We start from the raw sequence: 21,764 nt of genomic DNA, 5'->3' as shown, positions 1-21,764 counted from the left end.
ACTTACTGTCAGGCCATGAGTAACTTCCATTAGGATAACAGATTGGTAATGGTAAGACAGCTTGATCCAGGAGGTTGATTGTACTTACTATCAGGCCATGAGTAACTTCCATTAGGATAACAGATTGGTAATGGTAAAACAGCTTGATCCAGGAGGTTGATTGTACTTACTATCAGGCCATGAGTAACTTCCATTAGGATAACAGATTGGTAATGGTAAGACAGCTTGATCCAGGAGGTTGATTGTACTTACTATCAGGCCATGAGTAACTTCCATTAGGATAACAGATTGGTAATGGTAAAACAGCTTGATCCAGGAGGTTGATTGTACTTACTATCAGGCCATGAGTAACTTCCATTAGGATAACAGATTGGTAATGGTAAAACAGCTTGATCCAGAAGGTTGATTGTACTTACTATCAGGCCATGAGTAACTTCCATTAGGATAACATATTGGTAATGGTAAGACAGCTTGATCCAGAAGGTTGATTGTACTTACTGTCAGGCCATGAGTAACTTCCATTAGGATAACAGATTGGTAATGGTAAGACAGCTTGATCCAGGAGGTTGATTGTACTTACTATCAGGCCATGAGTAACTTCCATTATATATAATTAGGATAACAGATTGGTAATGGTAATGGTAAAACAGCTTGATCCAGAAGGTTAATTGTACTTACTATCAGGCCATGAGTAACTTCCATTAGGATAACAGATTGGTAATGGTAAGACAGCTTGATCCAGAAGGTTGATTGTAACCAAACAATTTTCTTCGTCAGGGTAAGATCCTGGTTCACACAGACCTCCTCCAAATGTTGCAACAGTTTCCAAGTCTGTCTTCTCTATTTTTAAGCTACAAAAAAGAAAGTATATCATTGCTATATCTTATTTCATTACTAATATAAAAAAGAAGATGTGGTATAAGTCTATAATTCTTTATTATGACAAAACCTGGAGGTGCTGTGCACCTCTTAAAAAATGAATATAAAAAAACAAAATAGGAAATACACATTGCACAATGTGAAAGTTTGATTTTAGAATTTGAGAGTTTCATGAGAGTTTAGAAGAATCATGTAATAGCATAAAACCTTAAAATCACTGATGAGTCTAATGTAGAAAAAAATGTGTTTCTGACATTTTCTATTATTAGCTGGACAATGACCCAGTATTGACATTTTAAATATAAACAAGTGAAACTGCGAGCTACTGCTCACTGATGATAAACCAAATTCAGAAATCCTTGTATTGTAGTTCCTGAGAAAAATGTGACAAAAATTTTCAACTTGGTTATCATGTGTAAAATAATACACGTGTTCGGTAAACAGGAAGTTGTCGAGTGATGAATCTGAAAACACATCACACGATATAGCTGACTTATATCAAGTCTGAAACCAAATATCAGAAATCCTGGTAGTGCAGTTCCTGAGAAAAATGTGACGAAAAATTTTCAACTTGGCTATCAGGTGTAAAAATGATACAAGTGTTCGGTAAACAGGAAGTTGTCGAGTGATGAATCTGAAAACACATCACACAGTATAGCTGACTTATATCAAGCCTGAAACCAAATTTCAGAAATCCTGGTAGTGTAGTTCCTGAGAAAAATGTGACGAAAAATATTCATGGGACGGACGGACTGACTGACGGACTGACGGACTGACGGACTGACGGAAGGACAGACAGAGGTAAAACAGTATACCCCCCTTTTTTTCAAAGCGGGGGTATAATAAAAGTATACTTACAAGACAACAATTTCCAGATCTCCTATCACTGGGACGGAGAAGACAATATCAGTATTTATTATTTTCTCTATACCTGTCAAAGAAAAAATAAAATATGAGAATCAAACTATAACAGTGCATTTTAAATCATTTTAACTATATGTATATATATATATTCTACAACTGCATCAAGTGGAATACAATATTTATCCACTTGAGACAGTTAAATTTTGAAATAAAAAACTTGAGGCTAAATTTTACTGCTGAAAGTGGATAAATACAGTAGTGCCCAGGTTTGGTGGTGAAATCTATTTCTCTAATGAGTTTTAAAAGATATGCAAACAATCAAGATCCTTCTTTTTGAATGTTCTCTGTGTCATCAGGAATGGTCGACTTTTTACATGACATCACATTAGTAATTTCAAAGGAAAGCAAGAAAATTTGACGTCATAATCTAATTTTGATAAATGACTGAGATCAAACGAACCACATATTGATTAAAAAAAAAAAATTGCCTTTGGGCAAAACACAATAAGTATCTGTAACAGTATCAACATACCATCAAAATCAAGTTTTGGTAGCTGTATCACATCCTTAAACACATCAAAACCATAGCTGAACGTGAAATTACATGGGTTAAAATTAACATAAGCTTTAACCACTCTAAGAAACATTGATATTTTGACATTCATGCAGCATTCTACGGCCATGCAGTCACTGGAGAAGATGCAGTATACTTTCTCTGGTAATGTGAAGGACATCAGTGGACACTCTGCAATAAAGATATACTGAAGTCAAAATAAAAATTGCACAAGTTTAAAGAGAACACTTTTTTAAATTTGAAATATAAAATATGAAATAATAGTTTTGTCAAATAAACAATAAAATTTTGATAATACAAAAAACAAATTCTTACAATTTTGATTTTCTGCAAAGATAATATAAAATACATTAAAAATAATAGTTCTGTTTTGTGATTCTTTTTAAGGTGTATGTAACTGAGATTACCTGTCACTAAAAGAGTGACAGCAGAAATAAAAATACATTTTATAAAGATTGCCAATTGTATTTATTTGTAATACATAATTAAACTGCTCTCTAGCTGCAACATGTTTAAATATCTATTATGGAATTGAGGTATGTTTGATAATAACTACCTATATGCTTATTGACCTGGAAAAATGATATCCTTTGAGTCTACAATAATCAGTATAATGAAAATAAGTTATATAGTTTGAAATATATTGGTAACTAGAGGCTCTAAAGAGCCTGTGTCGCTCACCTTGGTTTTTGTGAATATTAAACAAAGGACGTAGATGGATTCATGACAAAATTGTGTTTTGGTGATGGTGATGTGTTTGTTCATCTTACTTTACTGAACATTCTAACTGCTTACAATTATCTCTAACTGCTTACAATTATCTCTATCTATAATTAACTTGGCTTAGTAGTTTCAGAGAAGATTTTTGTAAAACCCAACAACAGGTTGTCCGATTCACCTGAAAAATTCAGGGCAGATAGATCTGGACCTGATGAACAGTTACCCCATGTCAGATTTGCTCTAAATGCTTTGGTTTTTGAGTTATAAGCCAAAAACTGAATTTTACCCCTATGTTCTACTTTTAGCCATGGTGGCCATCATGGTAAGTTGACCGGGTCACGCCACACATTTTTAAAACTAAATACCCAAATGATGATTGTGGCCAAGTTTGGTTTAATTTGGCCACGTATTATCAGAGGAGAAGATTTTTGTAAAAGATAACTAAGATTTACAAAAAATTGTTAAAAATTGACTATAAAGGGAAATAACTCCTAAAGGGGTCAACTGACCATTTCGGTCATGTTAACTTATTTGTAAATCTTACTTTGCTGAACATTATTGCTGTTTACAGTTTATCTCTATCTATAATAATATTCAAGATAATAACCAAAAACGGGAAAATTTCCTTAAAATTACCAATTTAGGGGCAGCAACCCAACAACAGGTTGTCCGATTCACCTGAAAAATTCAGGGCAGATAGATCTTGACCTGATGAACATTTTTACCCCATGTCAGATTTGCTCTAAATGCTTTGGTTTTTGAGTTATAAGCAAAAAACTGCATTTTACCCCTATGTTCTATTTTTAGCCGTGGTGGCCATCTTGGTTGGTTGGCGGGGTCACGCCACACAATTTCTAAACTACATACCCCAATGATGATTATGGCCAAGTTTGGATTAATTTGGCCCAGCAGTTTCAGAGGAGAAGATTTTTGTAAAAGATAACTAAGATCTACAAAAAATGGTTAAAAATTGACTATAAAGGGCAATAACTCTTAAAGGGGTCATTTGACCATTTCCGTCATGTTAACTTATTTGTAAATCTTACTTTGCTGAACATTATTGCTGTTTACAGTTTATCTCTATCTATAATAATATTCAAGATAATAACCAAAAACAGCAAAATTTTCTTAAAATTACCAATTTAGGGGCAGCAACCCAACAACTGGTTGTCTGATTCATCTGAAAATTTCAGGGCAGATAGATCTTGACCTGATGAACATTTTTACCCCATGTCAGATTTGCTCTAAATGCTTTGGTTTTTGAGTTATAAGCCAAAAACTGCATTTTACCCCTATGTTCTATTTTTAGCCGTGGCGGCCATCTTGGTTGGTTGGCGGGGTCACGCCACACAATTTCTAAACTAGATACCCCAATGATGATTATGGCCAAGTTTGGATTAATTTGGCCCAACAGTTTCAGAGGAGAAGATTTTTGTAAAAGTTAACGACGACGGACGCAGGACGACGGACGACGCCGGACGCCAAGTGATGAGAAAAGCTCACTTGGCCCTTCGGGCCAGGTGAGCTAAAAAGGGTATAACAAGTAAACAAATTAGCAATGGACATTTAGCAGGTCTATAAACACAAGTTACATACGATTATCCTGGTCCATAATTCTTTTAATCATTTGTGCTCTAGTTCCATTGATTGGTTTCCCTCTTTCCTGTAGGGTCTGTTTGATTTGTTCATCTGTCAGTTCATGTGGGTTAAAACATGGCTTGTTGTCAATTATTGCCTGCAAAAAAATGAAAATTTACAATTTTGAAAATTGAGACTAAATATACATATAGTTACAACTTACTTATTTACTACTCAATTAAATGCTGTGTGTCACATAGCGGCATGAATTCAATCATATTTACTAATTCATTGCCAGGTAGATTTTTCAGACGAACACACTTGTCCCGCCATGCTAGAAATATATCAAGAGTTTAGCATGAGAGTATGCCTTCAAGTTATCTCTTTTAATTTGACTTGTTAGGTTGATGACTTCTTGACATTAACCCCACATTCCCTTAAATGCTGAAATTAAGTAAATTTGGCAAATTTTAGACCACAAAACTAGGGTTGTGGTTAATCATGTAGCCTTTATATAGGGCTTTATTTATTATGAATACTGAACAATAAGCTAACCTAGCTGCTAAATAATCTAAATACAGTTAACTCTCGTTGTCTCGAACTCAGTTGACTCGAAATTTCGGATGAGTCGAAGTTTTCACGTGGTCCTGAACTTTGTTCCATATATATGTATGTATTTCGACTCCTGATCAGTTGGACTTGGATGAGTCGAAATTTCGGTTGAGTCAAACTAAATTTACGGTCCCAAGGTTAACAAAAGCATTCACAAGAGGCTGTCACAACGACAGCAAACCGGATTTATTAACATTTATTTGTGTCCTGGCAATATCACAAGAACCATAACTGATGAATGCTGAAAGTGAAAATCGTCAATATCAAATTTGACCTCCATTTTGTAGTCAGTATCAACATATTAAAATTTGAAAAGCTTAGATTGAATGGTTCATTAGTAAATGTAACAACGTGAATTGAAACACCATTTTACGATCTTTCAAGAACCATAACTCCTGAACGGTAAAAGTCAAAATCGTCATTATTGAACTTGACCTCTATTTTGTCATCAGTAACAACATATAAAAATTTCAAAAGCTTTGGTTGAACGGTTTATGAGAAAATGCACGGACACGACTGGAAACTCCATTTTTCAATCTTTCAAGAACCATAACTCCTGAACGGTAAAAGTCACAATCGTCATTATTGAACTTGACCTCCATTTTGTCATCAGTAACAATATATTAAAATTTGGGAAGCTTTGGTAGAACAGTTCATGTGTAAATGCACATACACGACTGCAAACTCCATTTTTCAATCTTTCAAGAACCATAACTCCTGAACTGTAAAAGTCAAAATCGTCATTATTGAACTTGACTTCCATTTTGTCATCGGTAACAACATATTAAAATTTGGGAAGCTTTGGTAGAACAGTTCATGCGTAAATGCACGGACACGACTGGAAACTCCATTTTTCAATCTTTCAAGAACCATAACTCCTGAACGGTAAAAGTCAAAATCGCCATTATTGAACTTGACCTTCGTATAGTTGTCAGTAACAACATATTAAAATTTTAAAAGCTTTGGTTCAACAGCTCATGAGTTAATGTACGGACAACATTTGATTGCCGCCCGCCCGACAGCAAGGCCGCCTGCCGTACATCCACAAATCAATAACCAACATTTTTGTCACAAAAATCCGGTTAAAAATTCATTATTTATCTCGAACTAATACAAAGAAGTCAAAACATTACCTCTGGGATTTAAATGGATTGAATGTTGATCTGACAATACACGTGTAATTTCCGGTCACTGACCACTGTATTGATTTATAACATGCTATTTCCACGAGTGTTTACCTAAGATTATCTTTTATAGAATTTTGATAAATAATTAGTGATACATTGTTAATGTTCATGAAAAAGTATTTAAAATGTTTACAAAAACAATTAATTGTGATTTATACTAATGAGCTTGGATGTGTATAAAGTGAGGATTAAGACTTCTGTTGACGATCACCTAAAAACTACTCAATCGGCGTCTTTAATCTTGTTGTATTTTATTTTGAAAAGAAAGAGTGAAATGAAACAAAATGAAGAGAAATCTAAATTTTCTTAAAATCTCTTTTATCCGAGAATGAACAATTTATCAACTTTAAACGACCTAAATAACTCTAAGATCGATTGGAAATTACTCTCTCTGATAAAAGCCATAGGAAAAAATTGTAGCTGAAACAATTGAATAAGTAATAATAATGTTATTATAATAATGGAAGACCATGACATACAAATACATCGATCTGATACCAGAATATCGATCCCCTTCCCACATTCATCCGGATTTATAAAAGTCGGTTAAAGAGCTCTTAAGAGCTCATGTTCTTTGTTATTATGTATATATATGCAACCCGACTTTAAATAAAGATTACTTTACTTTACTTTACTTTACTTTAGCTTTACCAAGCTAAGCAAGAGTTGTGTCCCTTGGTCTGTCAAACTTTGGTTTTTGTTTGAGTCGAACTAGGTGTATCTCGAAATATTTCTCTGGTCCGGCTGACTTCCAGATAACGAGAGTCGACTGTACTGTGAAAGTACTTTTATTCGTGGGGTACCAAATTTTCGTGGTTTTCTTGGATGACTTTATCCACGAATTTAAGTGTCCAACGAAATAAAACAACCATTGTCCAAATCAAGACCTGGAAAGATCCCCATCGGTAGGTATGACTACTGATATGATCTAGAGAATATTTTGAATAACGCCAAATCGGAGAATACTTTAATAGCAGTCACAAACTACAACCGCATGCAGGATTATACCCATTTAATCTTTAATAACCTAAACTGTACAACTTGTGATTATTTAATTCTCTTTAGAATATTTTTGATCGATGAAAGTCAGAATTCATTCCGGTATTGATATGCTAGTATGATAAAGTGTTAATTTTATATCCTCATAGTTCTCATACATATGGGAAATTATAAATAATTTCATGCTGGGCTTGATTTTGATAAGAATTATTTGACAATTCAAAATACTTTTATAGCATTTGTTTATGCTACTGTTTTCTTTAGGTGACATTTTTATGGCCTAATTAACACCTTTGATGGTTTTTAATCTGTTGATCACTTTATCATGGATTAATTAGTGTTATCACTACGATTTACACAGGTCAATGTTTACTTTGCAATTTCTTTAATCAAGACTTTTTGTAACCTTCGTTTCTAAAGGCTTTAAATTTTCAATTTTTTTTTTAGAAAATTAAAATCCACAAATTTATAAACCCACGAACATGTAAATATTGTTCAAGCCACGAAAATTGATACCCACGAATTAAAGTACTTTCACAGTAGCCCTAAAAATCATGTCCCTAGTATCTAGAAAATTATGGCATCATATTGGTCATTAGCAATGGCATCATTTTTAACAGGCTATGCATAGTTTATCTTCAACAAAGATAGGTATCTTGGACATAGCAGCTGTACTAGCTACCACCATGTTGCATGTTCTATTTTTATCATTCGGAACTGCTGTATTTCATTCTATCACTTACCTGTAAAGTTTTGAGAGTTTGTACAAACTTTGCCCTGCTGTCTGTCATACCCAACTTTGTTAAAAACTCAATAATTGTCCCCATTTTCAGTCTACGTAGAGAAAACTTCTTCATAAAACTGTCTGCTTTCTGCATCAGGGTTGTGAATGGACCTAAAAATCATATATAATGAAATTATTATCTATATGATATGGTAAATGAAGACTTTCATAACATTATTCTTTAACTTAGAATACAAGCCAAGTACTAATTCCAATAGAACTTAGGGTGTGTGTGTGACTGCAGCTTCAGTTGTATAATGGAGACATTTCTGTTGATGTTGACTGCCACGCTAAAAAAGGTCATGGTGATCCCATTTGTTAATTCGTTCTAGTCAGGAAAATGCATGAAATATTTGGATATGGACATAATGTAACCAACAATCAATCAATCAAACAAAACAGCATCAAACTAGTCCGCTAATTAAACTTTTCTTGCATGCAATCACACCTAAATCCATTGATGCCACTTAATTTTCTTTCAATGGAATATTTCATTCTAATTTTGTGCAAAAAATATTTCAAAATACATGTATTGATGTTCTAAAACCAAAATGACTTTGTTTTTTCTACATTGAGTAGAGATATAGGGGAAAGGGTTGAGATCTCAAAAAACATGAAATGTAACATTTTTGTGCCTGTCCCAAGTCAGGAGCCTCTGGCTTTTGTAAGTCTTGTATGATTTTTAATTTTAGTTTCTTGTGTATAATTCAGAGTTTAGAATGACGTTCATTATCACTGAACTGGTATACATATTTGTTTAGGGGCCAGCTGAAGGACCCCCGGGTGCAGGAGTTACTTGCTGCATTGAAGACCCATTGGTGGCCTTCGGCTGTTGTCTGCTCTATTTTCTTTCAATGGAAGGTTGTTGTCTCATTGACACATTCCCCATTTCCATTCTCAATTTTATACTATGTTTACCATACCTACCTTTCTTCCCATCTTTGGAGTCATCAGGTAGGTTGTTTGCATTAGCCTTAGTTTTGGTATACATTCCATCTGGGTCACCTATAATCACATATCATTACATTTTAAGTTGTGATATGTGAAAATTATACTTTTTTTTAAATCTTGTTATGCATGAATACTCAAATCCATAGAAAATCAACCATACTTGCATATACATATGAAATAATCCTTTATATTACAGATATTTGATTTTTATTTATCTACAGCTAGAAATATGTTTTTATTTTTACTTTTTTACACATCAAACACACAAAATGTTAACATATAACTAGAGGCTCTAAAGAGCCTGTGTCGCTCACCTTGGTCTATGTGAATATTAAACAAAGGAAGCAGATGGATTCATGACAAAATTGTGTTTTGGTGATGTGATGTGTTTGTAATTTCCTTAAAATTACCAATTAAGGGGCAGCAACCCAACAACGGGTTGTCCGATTCATCTGAAAATTTGAGGGCAGATAGATCCTGATAAACAATTTAACCCCTGTCAGATTTGCTCTAAATGCTTTGGTTTTTGAGTTATAAGCCAAAAACTGCATGGCGGCCATCTTGGTTGGTTGGCAGGGTCACCGGACACATTTTATAAACTAGATACCCCAATGATGATTGTGGCCAAGTTTGGTTTAATTTGGACGAGTAGTTTCAGAGGAGAAGATTTTTGTAAAAGTTAACGACGACGTACGACAGACGCCAAGTGATGAGAAAAGCTCACTTGGCCCTATGGGCCAGGTGAGCTAAAAAAAAATTAACCAAGGGTTCCTTTAAGTAAAGTCATGATCCTTTAATAGATGCCTAAGGTTGACCATTATCTCCTACAAATTGCTTCAAAATAAAGAACAAAAACAGCAAATAAATGATAATGAAAAGCAGAATTCTGCTTTAAAAAAATATCAGGTCTCCAATCCCTTTTTCAGACAATGTCAAAAATGATTATAAAATTATCTAAGTGGTAATTACATACTTTTAATGGTGTCTGCTTCTTGTCCTGGGTCTTCACTAGCTGATGGTAGAGAGGGTGATAATATCTTACTTAGGTCTAAGTCTGGACTTGTGTTATTTGGAGCCTGTCCACCAAGTCCCACAATTACTCCAGCCGCTATTGTCTCAAACTGAAAAATAACACCAAACACACTTCTATGTATGCTAACTATTGTTTTACCCCGTCAACCAACTTTTATCCAAGAAACGAAATATGAATTGATCTGCTTGTATAGACATTATGACAGGTTATCCATAGACATACATGACTCAACATAAAATTTTATGAAAATAAACTTATATACAATAATTCAATTAGTATTTGCCTAACTTATCACCTATTTTGTAGTCATCACATGTTATTAATGACCTACAGCATGTAGACTCATTAGCAGTTCAATCATGAATTTTAAATAGAAACTGTAGAGGCATCTTTATTATAATTGATTTTGTTTAAAAGCAAGATTGGTTCAAATGGTAGAATCAGAAGGGGAGTGTACTGTCTTTACTTACCTTATACACTAATTTGTAGTCATCACATGTCTGTGACCATACTGGAACCTCAAAGAATCTAGGAGACAGGAACTTAGTAGGATCAACCGTTCCATTGCCTTTCTTCATGGCAAAGTGGATACTATTGAATGGATAACAAGGTGACTGTTTTGCAGTACCAATAGGTTCTCCAGCTGCAATCTATTAATAGCAAATACATCATTTTATGTTGGATCCACAAATATTTTATTGGGTCATAAATGACTGAATGAACAGCACAAAGACTCCATAGCAGATTGATTGGTTTTTAACACCACTTTCAGCACTCTTTGCTAGAACATGGCATCTATATTTTATTGGTGGAGGGAGTGGCTAGAGAGAACCATAACCTTTTGAAAACTGGCGATTGAAGTCAATTAATATTGGAATCAAAGGCACCTTATACAAGCCTGTTTCAAACTCACAATACCAGCCTCTCTTTTTATTTTTACATATTGATCAGTGTAGTCAAGAAGATGAAATACCTAGACCTCTCAGCCAACAATGCTCCCTTAGCAGTCTAAAAAATGTCTATAAAGAATATTTCTCAAATAAGCAAGAAATATCTTAACAGTATTTCATAAGCAAGAAATATCTTAACAGTATTTCAAAAACACCCATTATTTTTCATTTGGTATTTGGTTTTTTTAAAACAAGTTTGTTTTAAATTGTTTTACTGTAACCATCCACTTCCTATGCCGCTATTTTTTTTAAATTAATTGACCCCAAAGTCAATTGGTTTGTCTGAAGTTTTTCTTATAAATCTTACCCTGTATTCAATGTAAAGTTCGTCTGATGGATGCAGAATAGTTGTATTGACATTCACATTGTTTACATAGATCTTTATGTCCTTTAAGGCAGCAGTGTTGGCCTCAATGATAACCTCATCAGGATTATCTCCCTTATATACAATTCCAGGAAAAGGAGCAACCACCTGTTACAAATATACATCAATCGTTATTTTTCTTTTATATAGATTTTTTACTTGAAAAATAATTTCTGAAATAAAGATCCCACATCATAACATAGTGTTAGAGTATGATTCCAAAAGAGTTATCTTTTATTTCAATACTACCCAAATGGTTTTAGATTGTGCTGATACTGTTAAATATTTAAATTGTAACTGCCATGTCATTAACTGCAAAGTAAGTATCATTTGTTTCAATTACTTTCTTGTCTTATTTCACAATCCTATTGTATATAACTGTATATCTCTAATGAAACTATTTTGCATTGATGATTCAGATTGGATGACAACTACCATAATATTCTCAACCTCAACTCAGCAAAGGACTTCTTTTTGCCAAATTTCATTACAATATGAAGTGTACTACTGCGATTTCATGGTCATTTGTTGGATACAAATTTTTGTGGGTACTGGTGAACCATTAATTAAATGTTCCACTAATTGCAAATTTTCTATAGGTTTGTATTCAGAGTTTGGCAAAACCACAAAAATCATATATCCACAAAAATATAGGCATTTCTCAATTGGTAACCCAAAATTAAAGGACTCCACAGTATAAGCCTGTAATGGAATAGCCAAAATAATACTTACTGTACGTCCAACATCAATTTCAAGTTCCACGCCTTGTACATCAAATTCTGCTTGGCCGGATTTTCCCATTGTTGAAGGATAAAATCCTTTTCCACTACAAGGTCCTGCATTTAATCTGTACAGTCTAGGAAAATCTATGTGACATTTGGGTCCAAAAATGGAATTTATAATTGACTGTCCTAATTCATATCTGAAACAATGTTAAATAGTTTCTTAAATTCATATACCCTCTAATTGTGTACAGAAAAAGTTAAGATTATATAAGTCTACATGTTGAAAATGAAAATAAAATTTATTAATTTGAAGGGACCATTGATTTTTTTCTTATTTTTGGATTCAAATATTAATTTAGCTCTTATATATACTCCTTCCTATGGTGCAGATTGTTTTAAGGATATTTTACCCATACTTTCTATTTACAATAACAATTGAAATGATGCTGGATAATTACAACCATCTGATATAATTCTACAAGATGACTACCATTAGAAAATTTTCAGCAATATTTTGTACCTGCTAGCTTTAAGCTCGTGCATTCCTTTATGATCTAATGTGTTATATTGCAAAAACATTAGTTGGCTAAGCTAATAAGACAATTCCCAAGATAAAAATTTGTCTCCTGAAAGTTAAAAAATGAAACTTATAAAAAAAACCTTAAAACATACCCTTCCTTCAGTATTGCATATGCCTCTTTCACTTTTTTCACTAGATTGAAGAATTCTACATATTTTGCTATAAATCTATCTGCTATTCCTTTCAGTCCATCGAAAGGTTCTAGAAGTTCGGTAATAATATTAGTCAAATTATCTATTATCTGTTCTTTTATTTGTTGCTGAAAATATAAAAATAAGAAAATTAAATAAACTATATGATAAGTTTTTTAGAAACATACAGCAAACCATCTGCATAGCATCAATAGCTCCATGTGCCTTTCCTGTAGCATAGGGTATCAACTAGTCAGTTTCTAAATGATGTAGTTTGTTGTCATGTGTTTTTTGGGGTGTTTTTTTTTAAATATCTTCATTACATAGATGTTTGATAAGAATTCCACATATGGAGCAGAATCAGCTTACTCTTCTAAAGCCTCTAAGATCACCACTGTTGGTGGGTTTTTACGGGTAAATCCTATTTAGATCACCACTGTTGGTGGGTTTGTATAGGTAGAATCCTATTTAGATCACCACTGTTGGTGGGTTTGTATGGGTAGAATCCTATTTAGATCACCACTGTTGGTGGGTTTGTATGGGTAGAATCCTATTTAGATCACCACTGTTGGTGGGTTTGTACGGGTAGAATCCTATTTAGATCACCACTGTTGGTGGGTTTGTATGGGTAGAATCCTATTTAGATCACCACTGTTGGTGGGTTTGTACGGGTAGAATCTTATTTAGTATTTTATACATGGTTTTGTGTTGCTAAACCTTAGTTTTGTATACTGTTTTTTGTCTTTTAAAATTTTTTCTTTGAGTTGCTTTTCAATTAGTTTGAATATCACTTTGTTATCTATTGCCTCTGTTTGATTGGAAGATCACAATCATGTGATCCTTTATAGTGATGCTTTACGTCCCATGACAATTCAACAATGACTGCACATGCTCTACTTGAACAATGTAAAGAGATGCATTTATGGTGAATAAAACTCATAATTTCCTGGTCTCAGTATGCTTCTTTTTCGTAGTTCAATTTAGGGTTGTTAAATGCTGACTGCAAACATAATGTATGAAGAGCTGTATGTACTTCACTTAAGGTGGCTCAGGGGTACAAAAATTTCAGCAAAAACTTAAACCTTTATTTTTTCATTACAAATTTTATTTATTACACTATTAGTTATTACTTTATGATATGTTACAAAAATCAACCAAAAAAATCGATTCAGTTTGGCCCCAGATGACTTTTAAAATGTTTATATCATTGAAAAAGCTCCAAATTATCTCCCTTTGGTGCAAAAATGCCTTTTTTTTGGCATTAAATTTGAGATATCTTTTTTGACTCATCGGTGACCTATATTTTTTATTATTGTTTTCAAATAAGCTGTACATAAACTAAATAATTGTAAAATTTAAGCCATTTCTGTAATTAGGTTATTTTTTTATTTCGATATTACCTCTATTTCTCCTATTAGTTCAACAGAAACAAAATGTATGCTTCTTTCGGAGGCAGATTGTGAGCGTAAATGAACGGTCACCCCTTTTTTTTTATTTTCTTTTTCTTTTAAGTATTTGATAAAGTTCATTTATAAAAAAATATAGCGAAATCCTATATTAGAAAAAAAAAGATTTATACCCAGGAGCCCCCTTAACTCTTTTCCAACCAGAAGAAACATTTAACTCTTCAACCAAATAAAACACTTGAAAAGTAAATTATAACATTTGACAGCCACTGCTTCAGTTTATGCTGTGAAGTTAGATTTTCTTATTTCATAACTGAAGATGGTCCAGAAACTTAATACAAATGTATAAAGAACAGCAATAAAAACTACAGTTCCTTTGTTGTAAGCGTATTTGTAAAATCTACCAAAACACCAGAGCATGGTTTCAGGTAAACTTGCAATTTCATGGATATTTGGTTTTGTGGTTTTGCCAAAGTTTGTATATATTCATATAGATTTTTTTTATGTTGTTGAACCTTTAATTCAGGGTTCCCCATCACCCACGAATCCACAAACATTGTTATTTAACGATTAAAAATAATGAATCCACAGTTATATAGGATAAAGTGGTCTAACCAACCTGTGAGACTTTGCCTTTAGTGAATTTTGCCACAGGATCATCTCCCTCTATAACAGTAGTTGCTATCCAGACAGGGCCACCTTTTGCCAAAGCAACGGTGGCTTGTTGTGCAAGTGTAGAAATCTCTTCAAAAACTGTTTCAATGTCCCACCAGTAGGGTTTTTCATCTGCAAAGAATTTAAATATTGGAAAATGTTACTGTACATGTTTGTAATACAAAGATGCCCTCCCAATTCTATATGCACCTAAACTCAAAACAGAACCAAAGAAGTTTGTACATAAATGCATGTCTTTATCTTCTACATTCAAAATAATGTTTTGAAAAATTCTCTTTATTCACCTGCATCATACTGTGATGAGCTGCAAAAATTGGACAGATATTTGTAAGGCCTTTACAAACAAATAAAGGTCTTTGTTTTCAGTCTTCATTCAGAAAGCTGCATGTTCATAAATTTAACATTGTTACAAATCATGTCCTCAATTGAAAATGATGAGGGGAGGACAGGCAAAATTAAATCTCTATGTTGTCTGCCTTAAAACTATGTTGTCCTTTTACTTACCTTTCAAGAAGAAGCAGGCTTCTTGTGTTTTATTCTTTGCGTCTAGTAATGCCTTTATGGACATAAAAATCCTGAAAACAAAATATGCAAATTATGACCCAATACATTATTATGTTCTTCAATGAAATACAACATTAGACAAACACAACAGTCTATATAAAAAAGATGTGGTTTGATTGCCAATGAGACAACTCTCCACAAGAGAACAAATGACACATCAATTAACAAGTATGGGTCACCCTATGGCCTTCAAGAATGAGCAAAGCCCATACTGCATAGTCAGCTATAAAAGGCTCAGAAATGACAAATGTAAAACAATTCAAACAAGAAAATTAACAGCCTAATTTATGTACACAAAAAATGAATGAAAAACAAATATGTTATAGATATTTCATATCTTTTGGACAGTTTTGTGGTGTTTCGAAAATTATACTTATGAAACACCACAAAACTATCCAAAAGATATGAAATATCTGTTTTAACCTATCGCATATATTGCTGATTAAAAATGTGCATTTCATATATTTTTGTTAGTTTACTTTAAAAATACTTTTATAAGAATCAGTCAAATTACCCTTTTTGGACCTTACACATTAAGCGCCATCTTATCTTCTTTCTGAAATAAGCAGGGGCTTGTAAAATAGCGGGAACATCAGTTAGACAAGATTTTTCGACAGCGATGGATGCACATCTACATTGGTGACGGGTAACATTATACAGACAAAAGAAATTGTATGTTCTGCATATGGCTGCAAGATATATTTTAAAAGTTTTCCCGACCCCCAGATTAAAAGTTGAACTGCAAAGGGTTAGTGTATTTTTTTATTTTATCAAAATGTTAAATGTTCGAATGTTTAAATTTTTATTGTTAATTAATTTTATGATTCTGTGGAAATTTGAATCTCAAGAATCTTTTAGTGAGTTTGGATGAATAATTCCACGTTTTAATTTGTACCAGAAGCCCAAGTCATGCATTAATTAACAGGGATTTCAAAATATTTTTTTAATTCTCAAACATAATTGTTATTACTTAAGCAACCTCGTTAACAGTTTAGATTTATATCAAATCGGATGAGAATCCAGGATTTTAGGAGTCTAGCAAAAAAAAAAAGACTACGCATCAACTATACACAAAGCTCCTTGAAAAGGCTGTGCCTTCCCCTCCCTTCTACCCCAAAAAAATTTGCCTCAGCAATTTTAAAACCTTTTACCCAATACATTCATGTAGCTGTACAGTGGAGGCTATGGGACTACAATCTAACTCTAAGTAGACATCTGAATCACCGAAAATCAACTTATATTTTCATGTATAATTTGATAATTAAAAATTTTAACACATTTATACCTTTTTTTAAATTTGTTCTTGACAATTTTTTGTTCATTAAAAAATATAGGGACAATGGGGGTGGTGTACGTGGGTTCGATTCCCACCCTAGGCATTCATTTATATCCGCTGGTGCAAAGCGGGCAGTTTAGCTTAGTGGCCCCACATTGACTCTGTTGTTCATATGTCAATTAAAAAAATTCAGGCGGCCTCGTTCAGGTCTTGCCATCTTTGTTTTTCTTTTTGAAAATCATACACAACAAAACCATGGTATAATTGTAAAAATTATACCATAGATAGCTATGGTATAATTTTCTGTTATTGAGATTTATACTCTTGTTGCATTCCCATAGGTTACATTGTACAGCTATAGGTTAAGTAACATATCAACAAACTACAACCACTGAATTACTGGCTTCTGACTTGAGACAGGCAAATACATACAGAATGTGGTGGGATTAAACATGTTAGCGGAATTTAGTCTAGTCAATTTCAGCAATATTTTGAATATCTATAACTACTAAATAAAGATAAAGATATATGTATACTCTTTATAAAATATTCAAATAAACAAACTATTGGCATGTCTTCCACAGATGTGGCTATGCTCAACAAAAATAAACACATACACTGTTATGTTGGAAGCCAAAAACGTAATAATAAATTGTTGTATACAAATTGTGGTTCTAAATTGTTGAAATTTACAAAATCTCTTATACCAGTAGGTTTTGTTAATGAGGCCCTATAAATATAAATTCAAGTATACTCACTGTACAACACCTTTGCCAATCTTAACTAAAGCTGTTTTAGGATCTTTCATTATGACCTTGAAACCATCAATGATATCAACGATACTTTCATAAATAAATTTGGCATTCTGTGGAATGATAACAGTGATGGTCTGTACTAATGTCTGAAAGATCAAATAAATCATAAATAAGTTTGGCATTCTGTGGAATTATAACAGTGATGGTCTGCACCAATGTCTGAAAGATAAAAATAAATAATAGATAAGTCTGGCATTCTGTGGAATTATAACATTGATGGTCTGCACCAATGTCTGAAAGATAAAAATAAATCATTAATAAGTTTGGTCTTCTGTGGAATTATAACAGTGATGGTCTGTACCAATGTCTGAAAGATCAAATAAATCATAAATAAGTTTGGCATTGTGGAATTATAACAGTGATGGTCTGTACCAATGTCTGAAAGATAAAAATAAATCATAAATAAGTTTGTCAATCTGTGGAATTATAACAGTGATGGTCTGCACCAATGTCTGAAAGATAAAAATAAATCATAAAAAAGTTTGGCATTTTGTGGAATGATAATAGTGATGGTCTGAACCAATGTCTGAAAAATAAAAATAAATCATAAATAAGTTTGGCATTTTGTGGAATTATAACAGCAATGGTCTGAACCGATGTCTGAAAGATAAAAATAAATCATAAATAAGTTTGGCATTCTGTGGAATTGTAACCGTGATGGTATGCACCAATGTCTGAAAAATAAAAATAAACCATAAAAAAGTTTGGCATTCTGTGGAATTATAACAGTGATGGTCTGCACCAATGTCTGAAAGATAAAATAAATCATAAATAAGTTTGGCATTCTGTGGAATTATAACAGTGATGGTCTGCACCAATGTCTGAAAAATAAAAATAAATCATAAATAAGTTTGGCATTCTGTGGAATTATAACAGTGATGGTCTGAACCAATGTCTGAAAAATAAAAATAAATCATAAATAAGTTTGGCATTCTGTGGAATTATAACAGTGATGGTCTGAACCAATGTCTGAAAAATAAATATGAATCATAAACAAACATTCCTGGCATTAAATATTTCTATGTTTAAATAAATATGGGGGGAAAACATATTTATTTCTTTGTTTGAAAATTATCAAACAAGAAAGTAGGCTATAAGAGATCTTGCCCCACTCGCTCTTATTCCTATGTTCAGTAAAGATTGAAATCAAGATCAAAACCATAAATTTGCATTTAAGGTGGTACCTAACACTACAGGGAGATAACTCTGTAAAATCAGCTAAACATTTTAATAACATTGTGTAGTAAAGGGAATATTAAGCTTCTCAATGATCAAAATTGGTATTTTTCAAACTGCTATATAACCAGTGTAATTTTTCTGATAAAATGGTTGGTTCAAAATTTTTGAAATTTTTATATTTTTGTTAAAGGGTCAAAGTAAATACTTTGTCAAAATTTACTGAAAATTAAACGAGCCAAATTAATTTTAGTGAAAGTGTTGGGTACCACCTTAATATTGAAAGTTCACAATATCATGAACATACATGTGAACTAAGTTTAAGTTGACATGACCACAACTTCATGAAAAAGTACCCTTACTTTAACATGATATGTTATAGATGAATGTACAGAACAACTAACTGAAAGACGGAGGCAAACAGGAATATTCAGTCCGGAAAAGATAGCAGTCCCTACTATCCTATGGCGGGGCATGAAATGTCCATGTTGCAAGGTGTGTTCAATTTTTTTCGGGTCTTCTTAATAGTACTTCTGCTTTCTAGAATGATCTTATGCTCAGACTTGTTTCTTATTCTTGTATGATCGTATTGCACAGTCTTGCATCTGCACAAATCTTTTTGAGCTATTCCTTTTCTATGGTTTGTCCATCAGGGAATATTTTCTCTTTTTTCAATTGAAGAATACTATCAGGTTATGTGTTATGTTTCTTGAGAGATTTTTGTTTTAAATAAGATAGATGCTTGTAAATATAAAATATTCTCCAATTTTAAAATCTTTAGCTACTTACATTATAAAAGTTCATTATGTCTGTTTTAACATCATTAAAGACTGTTGTTACTTTAACAATCAGATTTCTGAGTGGTCTTAAAAAGGGAGGTAATTCTTCCTCATCGAGCTGTCCTAACATTTTCATCACATTGACTGCTTTGTCCCTGAGACTCCAAACCTGATAAATAATCAAGAAAATCACTTTAGACAAACATAAAGAATCAACAAAAACAATCAAAATACACTAAACATAATGTAAAACTGATTGTTGGTGTTTTTCGTGGTCAAGTCCATATCATAGATACTATCAGCAATATTGGTTATTTTGTGCACTTACGGTCATTTTTATTGGTAGAGGAAGAGCGGTCATTTTTTTTAAATATATCAGAATCATATAAATCGGAACAAAACAAACAATTATATAAATGGAATAGCTCTTGCATAAAATATAGGTCATGATGATCCATTTGTTGCATGTTCATTTACTTCTACCAAAGATAAGTCTATAGACAATATCATTCTTTATGTTCTTTAACCGATCTGAACTTTTATTACAAAATCTGAGTTATGCAAGAGGGACGAAAGATACCAAAGGGACAGTCAAACTCATAAATCTAAAACAAACTGACAACACCATGGCTAAAAATGAAAAAGACAAACAAACAACAGCACACATGACACAACATAGAAAACTAAAGAATAAACAACACGAACCCCACCAAAAATTATTCAATAATTCATTATCTCATTTTCTAACTTTTTTTTCTGTCATCTTATAAAGGATGATTTGAGCTAGACTAATTCAAGATGATTTATATACAGATTATTTTTCTTTTTTGTGAAAATGATGTAAAATAATAACTTGAACTGTGAAAACTCAAGGTCTATGGTATTCTTTAACTCATTTACATTACTTACCTTGCCAGGTAACTCCTGCAAGGCATCTATGAATTCATTAACTATTTCTTTGATGCTTATTTGACCACCAATGAGGTCTTTAAACAACTGCACTCCAGTTTCAACGCCCTGAACAATCTCCCCCGTTTTCTTGTCAAACTGTGTAGCCAATTGAGCTATCTTCTTCATGTCATTTTCCTAAAAGCAAAACAGCAATACAAATCTCCTTGACAAGTTATGACCTTACACCAATATATAATAAACACTGTGGCAACATGGGACAGTTGTTGTCAGACCATTGAATATATGAATAAGTCCATACAATTTTATAAAAGTTTTTCTTCAATGTGTGTACAAATTCTTCGATGAAAAATTTAACTGTCATAAAAATTAACATAAAATTGTGGTCAAAATTAACATCTAAAATCAAAATTGGAAAAATGAAAAAAATTATGATATCAAAGCAGTGTGAATTGAGATACGTACTTAAATCCTTTAAAATCGAAAAAACCAATCCCTTGAATGCAATTCACAGTTGGGTCTTTAAAAGTAACTTTTAAAATTAAAATTTTTTTTCAATACTCGTCCAAATGTCTAATAAAAAATATTTGGTTGCCCTCTTAAAAAAGATAATTCTTGAACCATTCATAGAGTTTCGTTTTATCTAACAAACATACTTGTAGAATATTCAAGTTGTACTGGGTGCCTCCTTTAAAACAAAGTCTTGCTACAAAGAAGTCCAAGTTTGTATCCAAAATTCCCAGAAGCACTCTAGCATAAGCTTCATCATGAACATTTATTCTCAAATGACCACTTAAGGGCTCTGCAAAAAAAAACATCACATAAGTGTGTGAAAAATACACATATACTAGCTACACTCTTACCTCAGCTTCATTTCAAACTAGCTCTTCATGTGTATTTAAAACATTAGAAACATATACCATTCCCCCATAGTCCAGTATTTTAGGTGAATCCATTCATGTACATGTTTAGTAAAGACTAGATTATTTTCAGCAAAATCAAGCATTGTCCTTAATATACATAGCCAAGATGTGTCCTTTGATGTAATGTGATATCTGCGTTAAAGTCCAGATTAATAGCTATATAGGATAATATAATTATACATTTAACTACTTTTTGAGAAAAAAATATATGAGATGACAAAATTGAGTACGAAATATAAAGAATAACAAATTAATCCCATAAAAATATAGTTTGGAATTTAATTTTTGTTTATATGTTGTTGTTTTTTTT

General features: G+C 32.6%; 1 protein-coding gene across 1 annotated transcript in view; it reads right to left on the bottom strand.

Moving 5' to 3' along the window:
* Positions 1 to 21,764, bottom strand: part of LOC143057544 (uncharacterized) — a 194,004-nt gene that overhangs the window by 148,081 nt on the left and 24,159 nt on the right. The window contains exons 17-33 of the mRNA XM_076230855.1: positions 21,188 to 21,333; positions 20,532 to 20,708; positions 19,633 to 19,791; positions 17,611 to 17,753; positions 15,517 to 15,587; positions 14,957 to 15,123; positions 12,893 to 13,059; positions 12,228 to 12,417; positions 11,439 to 11,603; positions 10,652 to 10,831; positions 10,122 to 10,269; positions 9,125 to 9,202; positions 8,157 to 8,308; positions 4,634 to 4,772; positions 2,276 to 2,488; positions 1,738 to 1,810; positions 679 to 851 (exon numbers count right to left, since the gene is read on the bottom strand). Of these exons, the coding sequence (XP_076086970.1) occupies positions 679 to 851; positions 1,738 to 1,810; positions 2,276 to 2,488; positions 4,634 to 4,772; positions 8,157 to 8,308; positions 9,125 to 9,202; positions 10,122 to 10,269; positions 10,652 to 10,831; positions 11,439 to 11,603; positions 12,228 to 12,417; positions 12,893 to 13,059; positions 14,957 to 15,123; positions 15,517 to 15,587; positions 17,611 to 17,753; positions 19,633 to 19,791; positions 20,532 to 20,708; positions 21,188 to 21,333 (2,541 nt within the window). The remainder of the gene's footprint in view (positions 1 to 678; positions 852 to 1,737; positions 1,811 to 2,275; positions 2,489 to 4,633; positions 4,773 to 8,156; positions 8,309 to 9,124; positions 9,203 to 10,121; positions 10,270 to 10,651; positions 10,832 to 11,438; positions 11,604 to 12,227; positions 12,418 to 12,892; positions 13,060 to 14,956; positions 15,124 to 15,516; positions 15,588 to 17,610; positions 17,754 to 19,632; positions 19,792 to 20,531; positions 20,709 to 21,187; positions 21,334 to 21,764) is intronic.

This window comes from Mytilus galloprovincialis, chromosome 13 (assembly GCF_965363235.1).
Source record: "Mytilus galloprovincialis chromosome 13, xbMytGall1.hap1.1, whole genome shotgun sequence".
Taxonomy (NCBI): domain Eukaryota; kingdom Metazoa; phylum Mollusca; class Bivalvia; order Mytilida; family Mytilidae; genus Mytilus; species Mytilus galloprovincialis.
Note: the sequence above shows the minus strand (reverse complement) of the source record. Positions and strands in the feature narration are given on the sequence as shown.